At 40.6% G+C, this 13,654-nt stretch overlaps 1 protein-coding gene across 2 annotated transcripts in view; it reads right to left on the reverse strand.

Annotated features, from left to right (window-relative positions):
- ELMO1 (engulfment and cell motility 1) overlaps positions 1–13,654 on the reverse strand; it is a 290,415-nt gene that overhangs the window by 227,605 nt on the left and 49,156 nt on the right. For both annotated transcript variants that reach the window (XM_042888913.1, XM_042888914.1), the window contains exons 4-5: positions 6,546–6,586; positions 5,549–5,621 (exon numbers count right to left, since the gene is read on the reverse strand). In XM_042888913.1, the coding sequence (XP_042744847.1) occupies positions 5,549–5,621; positions 6,546–6,586 (114 nt within the window). The remainder of the gene's footprint in view (positions 1–5,548; positions 5,622–6,545; positions 6,587–13,654) is intronic.

Consider the following 13,654-nt stretch of genomic DNA (forward strand, 5'->3'; position numbering starts at 1 on the left):
ATAGTATTCCCCTCACATTCCTACATACTTACTATTTTGTGGCACCTGCACAGCCTTGCAAAATCTGCTAACACTATGCCATTTTGATTCATTTCATTCACTTAACAAAGAATCTGCCTGATCTGATGTAAGGTGTGGGGCAGGATCCTAGAATCCTGTCACAGAATTCTCTGAGGAGAAGTTAAAGGAAGCATGGAAAGAGAGATGAAATCTGGCTTTTTTTAAAAAACAAAACAAAACAGCTAGGACCTCTTATGTCCATCAATTGGACATTGAACTGTCTTAGGCTGATGTGGAATGAACCTGTGGCAAAATCTGACTGTAATCACAGATGGAGAAGGGATGCTTCACTTACAGACTGTGTCTGATAAGGGCACAGGCAAGGCAGGAGCAGAACAACGCCCACATTACAGGAATACGAGCACCTGCAGGCTTCCCCTTAAACAAATCTCAGAGCAATTTTACATTTATTGCTTGCAAAATGAGCTGCTTCTCTTTCCTGTTTACACTGTAATACTAATTTCTGTCTTTTCCCTCACAAATTCATCAACACCTCAAGATGGTAAATTTTCTGCTGGGTTAGCTCCCTTACTGACTCATTCAGTAGTTCTACAACTGTTTATGCCATACAGAAATGGTGGTAGGAACGAAGAAGAGACTGAAAAGCAAGACTTCACCTTATCATAACAAGCTATGATTCCAATTGTCAAAAGTGACTGCAAACCACCATCCTCGCTTGGGTCTTTATCAATTTCTCTTAACAACAGCATCTGATAAGGAGCCACTGGCCCTCAGGGGTGCTGTGCATGAATGCACTGGGTGAACTGCATCAGAAAACTCATTTCAACACGATAAGGCCTTTTTTTTTTTTTACTGTCCATTTCACTTCCCTGTTCTGATTTCCCCACACGATCTCACCTAGAACAGGACGTGCCCAGCTAAATCTATGTTTCCTGATGTCTAGTTTGCAGGATGCTGCTCTCATGCTCTTTTCAGAGGACGACAGTGCTGCTTGTTATCTGCCTCCCACTTCCGTGTTATGGGTACAACCGTCTGTGGTTACTTGATTTGGGGAACTGACACAGGTTAAAAATAAATTTTGCCTTTTTTAATCCATCAGAAGGATGTACTGCTCATAGCATAACAGCACTGTTGATTTACGCAGCAAGCCATATTTAATGATGGTGGTTTTGCAGGTGACTCCACCTGAAAATGAGTAAGTGTATGGACTTTTTTTAGGATGTGGTTTCTGGTTTCACCAGCATTCAGTGATGTCAGTGCTCCCCCCCCCCCCCAAGGACAATGCTATCCTTAAATTCTGAAGTGAAAATCCATAAGATAGTCTCCCTGTTGCCAGCAACCTGCTTGAAAATAAACATTACTGTAGATTAACTACCTCAGTATTTCTTCTAAAACAGTACAGTCCTGTCATGCCAAGAAGCACGATGGTGATGATTACCTCTATCTCTCAACTCTCACCTTACTAAAACTTTCAGTGACTAAAAAAGAACTTAAGTCATTTGCCACTGAGTCAGCCCATTGTCACATCTAACCTCATATTCTTTCTCCAGCTGTAAAAGTAGCAGATGCTGTTCAGGGTCATGATTTGGCTGCCTTCGTTTCCCTCATGTTTCCTCAGCATTCACTTTTTCTGTACGGCAGATATTAAAGGAAGCCCTGCATTGTGAGGCAGCTGCTCAAATCCCTTGATCATTTCACTAGCCTTTCTCTGCATTCTCTCTGACATTACTATGTCCATATCTTAAGATGTGAAGACCAGGTTCACCCTAAAATGCACTGCATGGAGTCACTTGGCTGTCTGCTTCTGGATTCCCAGTTCTGCCAGCAAAGGAGTACAGTGGGCAGAAATGAAAGTTAGGGTTTTCAGCCCAGAAAACCACACAGCACAATTATACGGTCATTTTCTGCTCTTCGTATAGCATTTTCTGTTCTAAAACTGAGCTTGCCAAGGCTATAAGTGTTCCTGAGTTATTCCACCTGATGCATACAAACATCTGCTCAACTACAACCTGGACAGAACAAAGCAGAGGTGACTTTTATTCTCTGTCATGTAGCACCTAGCACAATGAGATCCTGGTTCAGGAGTCAGGCTTTTATATGTCTAACCTGTCTCAGAGAGGCATTTCCTGACAACAAGGGCATTTTATAAAGAGATGCACATCACAATACAATAACAGTCAAACGCATTGTGATTAAAACACCAGCTAGGCTCAAGCTTAGGAGCTGTGCCTACTTGCTTTTCTTGCTTTTTACTTCTAATTTAAAAAAAATTGCCAAAAAATAAATAATTAACACTTTCCACTGCCTTTTCACAGATTTAGCCAAAGCAGAACCCTGGAGAAGCTGTCCAGACTGCAGCTCCTGAGATAGGACCCACCTCCAGGAGAAACACAGCCTGACTCAAGATTTGCTAGAAGATTGCCCTTATGCAGTCTGAAGGAGTTATTGCTACTCCTGTAGAGGCATTTTTCCAAGTACAGCCATAAATAAAAAGTAAGAGACAGAACTGTTTGGGTGTTATTTTCATTTATGTACGGTATAATCAAGAAATATAGGTCAGCTACAAAAGATAAAGAGTTCTGCATATGACAACCAAAACACAGATGCGCTGTTTGCCACCCAAAAACATAAGCAATTGTGAGCCATGTGCTGACAGTCTTACACTGTATAGCATTTGCACTACAAGTTTCTAGTTACCTTGTACAACATTTCACTACATTGCTTTTCTTTCTGGTATTTTTAAACATGATGGCATTTTTTAAAAATCATCTCTAACTGGAAGGTCTCAAATCAGGAATCACCCAGGCTCTGCAGTAACATGGCTTATACATAGTGCCATTATGTTAGTCTCTGAGAGCCTTAAAAACATTTGCTTAGCAGAAACTGTAGCAAAAGAGTTGCTGGTAAGAGGTAAATTAAAGCAACATTTCTTTTATGGCTTCATCATTAGTGCTGTAGCTTCACTGAAGCACACGCGTTTGTCCTCATACCTAGCATTTTCCATGTTTTAATTCAGAAAGCAACAATATCTCACAATACACAAACGAAGGAAAGTCTGCAGAAGGGGTGACAGCCTATATAAGCCTCTCTTTACAGCCTCACTCCAACAAACAGTGATAAACATTGAGCAATATCTCATAAAAGTCACAGACATCTGAGTAATACTGGTGGCATTTAGAGCTCTTCTCTCTTATTTACGTGACTCAGCCACTGCATATTTTCAGTAGGGAACAAACAAACTCAAAGTCCTCTCAGCAGTATGATCAGACCTCTTTTAGAAGACCACCCTTTTCCATCCTCAGTGTAAGTTAAACACTGGAAAAGGCATCACACCTCTTTTTATGCAGAACATAAACGTCTATCTTCTCCAAAACCACAGGATCCTACTCACCAAAGGTGGAGGCAAAGCCTGAAAGGCTCCTCTGTATCAGAACAAATTCCTTCAACAAATCCAAGTATTTGCTCAACCCTTCATCTTGGAAATATATACAGTACAATCCAGAGTCTAAACACCAACAGGCAAGTTCAGCTGTGCTTAGCTTATCGAAGAATGTTGCATCACAAATCAGGAAAATTAGCAAAACAGCCTCAATGTTTAATTTGGGTAGAGGGAAAATGCAGCAGACAATAATTATTTCAATAGTTCTCCTTGTCATGGACTGTCTGTCAACTGAAACTTGAAAAAGAGATATTTTTTTTTAAGGAAAAAAAAAAAAAAGGAAAGAGGGAGAGATCCCAAAACAGACTACGACTTGCTGAGAAGGTTGTCTGGGGTGACAAACAGTTAAATGAAGAAATGGACTGCTGGAGGAAAAAAAAATAAAAGCAGAACTATCTTATGAGCAACTGCTCTAGTAATCTTGCTAAATTTAGTTTTTCTAAATGCTCCACTGTGTCTAAGTTCCCTTTATTTCTTGGGTGGGGATAAGAACTAACTTTCCTCTCGCTGCAATTCATGTCTCAGCTGAGTTTAGCAGTTCCTAAACGACAGTGAAATACAAAACAAAACAAAGTCATTCGGTTTAAAAGCAAGCAAAAACTGAACTGATAACAAAGCAGTTCAAGAGGTATCTGCCTCTATTCAGCTAAGCTCAGGCCTATTTAGTTCAAAAGCCTCTAACTCTGAGGGAATCTTCATGCTTGCATCAATCGCTTTTGAATCACGTTCTTTGTCAAAGACTCACAGAATGGTTTGGGTTGGAAGGGACCTTTAAGATCATTTGGTTCCAAGCCCCCTGCTATGGCCAGGGACACCTCCCACTAAGCCAGGTTGCTCAAATCCCCATCCAGCCTGGCCTTGAAAGCCTCCACGGGGACATTCATAACACTGCTGGTAACTTGTTCCAGTGTTTCACCACCCTCACGGTAAAGGATTTCTTTCTAACACCCAGTCTAAATCTGCCCTCTACCAGTTTAAAGCCATTTCCCCTCATCCTGTTGCTACATGCCTTTATAAAAAGACCCTCCCCAGCTTTCCTGGGTACTGGAAGGCTGCTGTAAGGTCCCCCCAGAGCCTTCTCTTCTCTAGGCTGAAGAGCCCCAACTCTCTCCGCCTGTCCTCATAGCGGAGGTGCTCCAGCCCTTTAGTCATTTTCACAGTGCTCCTCCGGATTTACTCCAACAGCTCCACATCCTTCTTGTGTTGTGGGCCCCAGAACTGGACATAATACTCCAGGTGGGGTCTCACAACAGCAGAGAAGAAGGGCAGAATCGCCTCCTTTGACCTGCTGGTCACACACTCTTGATGCAACCCAGCACGCAGCTGGCCTTCTGGGCTGCAAGCGCACATCCTCTGCAGCAACCTTGTGCAACCTCCCAAACAAATTACTCTGTGTGTGTGTGCATGTGTGTCTGTGCAATTTCAACATTTCTATCAGTAATGCTAGGAATGAATGTACTACTTCGCCTCATTCATATGAGTATGTCCCATTTATTCAGACTAGACATTCCATTTTTATTACAGCTACAGCCATTTCACTACTCAGTGCTGAAATCATTGCATCACTTCATGAATCATCCACTGCCATTCTATCTGGGGACAAAAAAGGCAGCAACAGAATACACACAGGAGGAAAGAGACAAGGCAGCAGGCATGAAGGAGTTGCAAATGTTACACAGTCATCAAAGCTTATTTCCACGTAAGCAACCAAAGAAGGAAGCAATATGCAATGAAGTTCTCCTCAGACTTCAAAGAGCCCTTCGTGTTTTACATATTTCAATTTCCTGAACACAACTTTCCAGCAGAATACTGAACAAATACAGAACATGAACAAATATGAAAGCTGAGATCTCAGTGCTGAAGACTGATTAAACTTGATGGACATGAGGGCCTCTGCACATTCAGCCTTTTATTTCAACTTTCCTAACACAAGAAATCACTGCAAAATCATGACACAAGGTCTCTTGGTACACATTGGTATCATTCTGGAAAAAAAACCTGTATTTTTTGTATGTATGTTAGCTTAAAACAAATTGTAGCAAGTATTTTAGTGCACTATGCAAGAGTTGTGCTGAATGATTTACCAACCTTTTCTGTGATGTAGAAGTTAGAACTATCAGCATGCTGCAGTGCAAACTGATCATGATTTGCAAGAGACCACCTTAGAAAAATGAAAATACATTAATTACAAAATGAAATGTCAAAGATTAAAGAAAATTAAAGAAAATATCCTTAGCATAACTTGACTGTGATCAAATAAATGCCTGCCCCTCCCATGTATTTCTCATACTGATTCGTAGTTCTAAATGATGTGCTCCAAAATGTTAAAAAGTATGTATTTCCACAAAAGGAAAGCTTCAGTACAAATACATCCCATAAATTAGATATTTCCTCTTTGCATAACTGAAACAAAGCCCCATTTTGTCAATACAGCGATACTTCAGTGCTCCAAAAAAAGTTGGTAAGGATCTGATATTCATTCCAGATCTGTTTAAAAAACAAAAACAAAACAGGTCTAATTCCTTTCTTGTAGTTATACCACTAGATTACTAAAAACATTTACAGTACCACAATTTTATGCTGGCTTTTACAATACCCAATGTCTGTAGTGCTAAGATGATGTATAACATTGCTCAAACCACCATCTCATTTAATTCAGCAGCAATCTATTAAATGTAAACTGGCTTCTCCTCTATGGTAGCAATTGCTCGAAACAATATTTGTGCAGTGCTTGAAAATCCAAGCCACAGCCAGGGCAGCAGTTCCTTCACCTATGAGATGCAGGGATCAAAACCATTAGGTGAGGATGGTAAAAATACATCTCTGTGTAGAACAGAAACAAACTGGCTAAATGAACTGCCCACATATGATGGAAGCATTTTGTTTGGAGCCTCATCTTGCAGGTAGTTGATCCAAAACGCATTATAAATTCAAAGTCCAGAGATAATACAACTACAAGGCTGAATAACCTAATGACTTGTAATAAAGAATACCTAAATTTTCTTCAGAACAGTTATTATCTCCGTGTTGATTTAATAACTGAAAGAGGTACAGTATCCACACCACAATATATCACAGAACTTACCCATCGCAGACTTCTTTTATTATAGAGGACAGTGGCTTTTTCTGTTTAAGGAAAGAAGAAAAAATATATATATATAACTGAGTTGTAATAGCCTGCATATTAAAATAATTCCTAAAGCACTGATTCCAAAGAAAAAAACAAGTTAGCAGTACCTTGTTTTCTTTTCAACATTAAGCTTAGAAGGGTCCAAAAGTTTTTCAGTGTTTTGGTCTGATAAGCTACAAGGACAGCAATTCTAAGCACACTCTTGATGACATTATCAGCCCTTTTTGGCATCTTTAACCCACACAGCTTCTCCACACTGAGCAATCAAAAGGTCTTTTGTGTGCACTGCATCCCATTGCCCAGCAAAAACAGAACATTCAGATACTAACATGAGCATTTTCCAGGAATGACATCTAAAGCAAGAAAACATTCCATATTTTTAAACCTTCTTTTGTCCCTTTCAGTTGTCATTCATATGTTGACAGTAATCCTCACTGAGTATGCATACACAGGCTCCTCTCTGTTAAAGCATTAGCTAGAAGGTGTTAAGATCCCAGATGCATCAGTTCTATTTTCTGTATCTGCAGGCACTAGCATTTAGACTGAGTGAAAACAGCCCTGCTGCTTTGGGTCTCAAAGAAGTAGGAGCAGACTGGTCTGGTCATGGTGCTCTGAACACTGCTACAAATACAGGGCGCACATACAAATGCTTTTGGGAAACTGGTGGCTAAAAGGAGAAAATTATGGGTTTTACCCAAAATATGGATGAAGTTGCACTGCAAAATGAAACAGACTAAATATCACTTTTGGATAACTGCAGGCTCTTTTTTCTCCAAGACTGGGTGACCACACATATTATCACATAGATATGTTGCTTTGTGTGAACTCCCCAAATCACTCAAACAGCAGAGCGGATTTCTCTCTACTTTCAACAAATGCAGTTCACTGAATTCTTAACTAAGAACAAGAAAACAAACTAAACCACACAACAACCCATAAACAACCCCGAAGCCAACACCGTTGCCAAAAGATGCAGTCTGCCTTTAGTGTTTATGGAAAACCGATTAGGCTAAAATTCAGCTCAGTAGCAGGATGCGTTATGGGGAGGGAGAATTACTTTTCCTCTTGGATTTGTTTTCTGAACTGCACCATTGCCTGAACAGAAAATCAGGAATGGGAATCCCTGCTCACGTCAAACTTGGGTAAGATTTGTTATTTCAACAGTCCAATCTACTAAGTCTGTTTATAAGCAGGCAGAAACACAACACGAGCATTTTAATCAAAGCTGAATGAAAGCATCTGCTGAAAGGATCCTGCACCCCTTTGCTGGACCCCCTTCCCATCTCCCTCACTGCCACTATTGTTTTCATGTGATGACACAGATGACACACCAGAGAACATGACCAAGCTAAAAACTGATGTAGTAGAAAGAAAAAGAAGCTTTCCTCTGCATCCGTATCCTCATCTGACCTGTTATGTGTGCCTAAAGGAATAGCAAATGCCAGCACGAGAGAAAAGGCAAGAAGTGTGAGTGCTCTCCTTTGCAATAACCAGCATGCACCTTTTCACCTGTGTGAGCACAAGTGGAGCCAGACCAAGCCAGTTGCACAAGAGAAAGGCTTTCCTCCACACAGCTTCATCAGTTCCTCAGGCTGGAGTACCGTGTCACCTACGTGTGGTTGCTCTGACCTGCTGTCCCCCTGCTCTGAGGCATTTTGCAGTTTCCAACAGTGCTAGCTTCTCATACAGCAAAAAATCACATCTCCCTGTGGAGGAGAAAACGCACACACAGGGAAACAAACAACAATCCTGTGTGATCAACTCCAGTTCTCAACTGCTCTCTTCCCTCTATCCCTAGCAGAAAACCATCCCACTGAGGGAGAAGCATGGGGCTGCTTGAAGCTTGGGCAAGGCTCACTTGCTGGCCACACATGGCTTGCAGCCCTTCAGAGAACTGCTGGGGCTCCCTGGTGCACCACTGCACCGTACTGTGACTAAACATACTTCACAGCAACAGAATGAAAAAAAAGTGCAAATCTTCATACAAAGGGCTTGCCATTAGCAATTTGATAGCACTACAGTGAGTTTACAAATTAACAAATGTAAAACAGCTTACATTTGCAATCCTAATAAGCTCCTGCTTCTAATAATCCCTCAGGCTCCACTCCCCCTACGTGTAACTATAGACACAACTTTCCCCTACTGCACCAAGCAGACAAATGCCACCATCACAAGAGCTCCCAGTTGTGAGCATCATAAGGGCTGTTGCAGGCTGCAGGACAAGCACTCTTGTGTTATTTGCCTACTCTACAAGTTGCAAAAGGGTGAGCAATGAGATTGGTTTTTTTGTTTTTTTTAAATGAACCAAATAAGATGAGGTAAAAGGTCACCTCCACTTTCTGCAGGTTTTATTTTGGTGCAGCTATCAACATTTGGCTGCTGTCAAGAAGAAAAACAGCTTGATGTTTTGGTCAATTGCATCTTTTCACAATTATTTTTATGGAAATGCATCCATTGTCTTTGTTGCGTTTACAGTTCTAAATAAATAAACAAAACACACTTTATTACCTAACATACTTCAAAAAGCTCCTTATCATCAGATAAACCAAAACTATTTCAAAGTATTCCCTTCATCTAAATGATTATTTTGTACTAGAGTTTTTAGATATTTTTGCCTTTACGTCCTCTCCTATGCTAGCAAAAATGAAGCGTGCTTTTACACACGCTGTGATGATCTTCTTAAAGCTTTAAGAAGATCAAGCTGTAGCTTTAATGCATGAAATAACAGACTAAAGCAAATCTTACGCTCCCTATTAGGAGATAACCCCTTCAGCTAGCACATCACAACCATCCTGCACTGAGCACATCAGTTAGTATAAGCATGTTATCCTAGTGTAGATATTAAATTTGTAGCTGAAACCTAATGGGAAACAATAACAGGACAATCCAGCTTCACGAGTTGTTGATCTGCATGGACACAGAGAACACTAAGCATAGGCAGTGCTGGAACTGATGTGAATTTGCACACCCAGTAAAACTTTATCTGCATTGACACCTCATACTCGTGTCTGTAGTCTGGCAGCAATATCTAGTCAGCATTTCTGCTCAGCTGCGTGCCTCTCAGGACACACCTCCAGGCTGCTTGCACTAAGGGACGTGCAGATCCCAAACATGGGTCCACTTCAGCACAACCCTGCACTATGCAGGATGCTGCCTGCGTAGCATTTTGTACCACTCCTGTGGTAACTTGAAGAGCACAGATCAAGATTTCCCCCTATTACTCTGCCAGCTTAATCCTTTCATGCCTACACCTCATGTTCCCCACAGAGGTAACCACCCAAACAAGCAGCACTTAGTATGGGCATGCTGGTTGGAAAGTTTCATTCTAAGGAAACTTCAGGATGAGCAATAGCCCAAAACAGACAATGCTGACCAAGCTCAATCCAAGCTCAAACCAAGTTCAATCATAAGAACACTAACCTGGGCTTAAAGCACTTCCAAATCAAAGAGACTGTGTTTGTGTGTATCATGAAGACGACAGAAGCCCAAATCTGTTTAGCAGCCTGTGTTACAGGTGCAGTTCAGGTGTACTCCCACAGTGCTATGCCAGATGGCTCCCTTTAGGCCAAAGGCTAAATACCTTCCCTTTTCAAACGGCTTTGTTTGTTTGTTTTGGATGAGGATTAGGATATTGCCTTCCCTGCCTGACACCTTCTAATGAGAGGAGAGGAAAAACCTTAGCTCTTGTTGCCGTTAAGCCAAAAAACAGCAGATGCATCACATCTGTTAGTGGAAAACGTCCAGCGTCAAAGTTCTGTTGCTGATCTACACATCTGTCAAAAAAAGGAGAATCTTAAGCCAATAAACAGCCCATTCTGTCTGTAATTAATGCTAAGCATTCTGCTAACAAATCTTTTGGTGTGAAAGTCATTTCTATGAATTTTACATAACAGAAATACCTCTTTTCTTCATCAGTAAAAGCTTCATCTGTTCCCGTTGCACTACATGAGTTACAGCAGCAGCAAATACTAGTGGGCCAGGCACTAGGAGGCCCAGCTCCCGGATTCACCTTGCTGTTGATTTCTCAAAGTGTAAGGGCCAGCCTCGTGCAAGGGGAAGGTCCTGGGCAGCTTTGGTCTTCAGCCAGCCCAGCCTACCTGCCCTGATCGGAGCCACGGCTGGGATCCACTCCCTCCACTGACTACCACTGAACCACAGTGAGACCTGACTCATTCCTCAGGCACTGGGCTACAGTAATACTGAAATCTGTATTTCACTACATTTAAGCATTGCTCCAGGGATCACACTAAAGATGATAACTTGATTGTAAAATAAAGAAGCAGTGCTCTGGAGTGAAAAACAACATTATTAAAACAAGGAAAACAGAATTTTACAACTTACTTCACATGCTGGGATCCTAATAAGCTATGTTATTTCCTGCTTCCTCCAGGACTTTTTAGGGACACAAAAGTCTCAGTTAAGAGTACTAAAAGGTAATAAAGCACCTAAGGACCCACAGTCCAGTGGATTACAGCACACTTGCAATATACTTGCACCACATATTTAAAATAGCACTCAGAGGACAAGCGTTTCAAACTGAGGCTTTAAGATGTGGCTCTCCATACAACCACTTTATTAGGTGAGGATACCTCTGAAAACCAAATTTAAATAACTCTGCAAGCCCACAGCTTATGACTGACACACTGCTGGCTTTCCAGCACAGAAAAGCCCCCATACTAAGGCACAAAATTTCATCCTGAGATTTCTTTTTGCACATCTCTTTTGCAGTATAATCTTGGAGTCCCAGAAGAAGAATATAATTGAATTATAAAGTACTCCTGGATACTCCAGTTGGCCAGAATGCGAATGAGGTACCTCGCAATTAATTCAAGTGCTGTGCAACTCCAGGAATCTCATCTTACACAAAACATTTCTTTTCAGTATAGCTGAATTAACTTTTAAGAGATGAGATTACTGCTGTTTGAAAAAAAAAAAAACCACACAAGGATCAACAACAGCCAAAAAAACCCAAAAAACCAACATCACAAACAAAAACTTAACCCTTCAGAGGGCTATCAACTGAAGACATCAAAAACTACGCTAACAGAATCAGACTCAAGGTAAAAGAGGTGAAATAGTATTAATTCTCCTCTTGTTTCCTAAGAAGCTCTCTTCCTTCAAATCCTTTGTGCCAGGGATCAGGAATACTGAGATGCTATTTCCGCATGACTGTAAGAGGGACATGACTTCAAGCATGCCTTCAGGATCTGTTTTCAGCCACCCAGCTTGGGATGACAATTGAAAGACTCTAATCTAGCAGTAGCAACACTGCTTTAGAGAAGATCACAGCCAGATTAATAAAACTTAACACACAAATGATGCTTTCACCCATGATGGCTGCCTGCCACCACAGAGAGAACTGAAGCTGTCATGATGATTGTTCCCAGGCGTACGGTCCCATAAGAAAACAAACCATATTTTCCCCATCTATTGCAATTAACAATGATTACGTTAACAAAGTGCTGTTCGTGCATATGCACGCCTTAGTGCACTGAATTACACTCAATGCATTAAAAAAAAAAAACAACCTGCATTACTCTTTCCAATGCTATTCTTATTTCTAGATAAAAAAGCTCTTTAGTAACATAAAATTTAGACCTTTCACTATCCCAACAAAGAAAATGGTACATTAATTTAGTAGATATGATTTCCTTACCAGTTCTATTAATTATAAATCAATTTATTAATTATAAAACTAAATTGACAATAAAAATGCTAAATAATTCCGCTATGATGACATCCTATCTGTACTACAAGCAGTTTCATCTTCCATTTGATGAAATTGAAATATTGACAGTTACAACAGGAAGCAATAAATTTATACGATTGCTAATCTTTGTTTAAAACATGGAAGTTGGCTTTGAATAAGCCTAACTTCAGCTAACTGGCATAAGTTAGTCAAGTGGGTTTTTTCATGTTTGGAAAAGTCAGCAATCTTTTGGTTCATCCATTGGTCTATTTCTCTCTTTTAGGGATAAAAGAAGAGAGATGCTTTTCCCTTCCCATAAACTTGTAGAAGTACACGAAATATCACTCTAAAAAATTAACCATGACCTGCTTTGCGTTGATTTTAAGAGATGATGTGTGGAGCCATCACTAAAGATAGGGAGCAATGCTTCAGGGTACAGCTTCTTGTACAAGCAGACCTCAACATTCCTTCCTCCTTCATCACCTCAGCAATTCTGGTGCTCGTGCTGCTAGGACTGTACTGCTATACTTCTAATGCTGGTGACAGCACTCACAGGAACTACAGCTATTCTTAGTCCACACACGTTGCAGAAGCAAAGTGCCACTTTCCTTTCTCTAATTAAGCATTTCACAACTGCTTTTGAACTGTGCCTCCCCACACAGTCTGTGAAACAGAGCTAAATCAGTTACCATTCCCCAAGGGTCCAGATTTAGGTCTGAAACCCAAAAGGTTCAGGTCTGAAATCCAAAACTTTCCAAATGAAAAGTCCCATTTAAAAATTTCTTTGGTTTCCTTTCAGAATGCAGTGAAGTGCAATGACTTCTCTGAAGAAAGAAAACCAACAATTGAAATGGCACATATACACTGGCAGAAGAGACAACAGTGATTTGAAAGACATTCTTAAAAAAAGTTTGAGGATGAAATCTAAACCTTAGAGAGAGCATTAACGTAAAGCAGCCCCCAGTTACCCCCTATGTGATGCACTGCAGTGTTTCAACAAGACATTGTCATTTGATAGCACTCCTGTTAATTTTGCCTACCAGGTCAAGATTGTGCTTCGAAAAGCAAAACGCAGCTGTGTTTTTTGTTTTGATTTTGGTTTGTGGTGTTTGGGGCTTTTTTTTTTTTTTTATTTTAGCTGATTTTATAGATTCACATCTGCTAATTCTATCTAAATTTAATGATCTGGTAGATTAAAGTAAACTTGAAGGAAGAGACTGCACAACTGTTTAATTATGAACTGTTTCCTTATGTAGGAACAATGTTTACCTCCAGCGGTCAGGAAAGTCACCACAGGGTTTCAAGAAACTCTGGTTTCGGTACACAACATTAACACACAAACATGAGTGGATAGGCAAAACCTGCTATCAACCTC

This window comes from Lagopus leucura, unplaced genomic scaffold, assembly GCF_019238085.1.
Source record: "Lagopus leucura isolate 7727_CA_CO unplaced genomic scaffold, USGS_WTPT01 Super-Scaffold_100157, whole genome shotgun sequence".
NCBI lineage: Eukaryota > Metazoa > Chordata > Aves > Galliformes > Phasianidae > Lagopus > Lagopus leucura.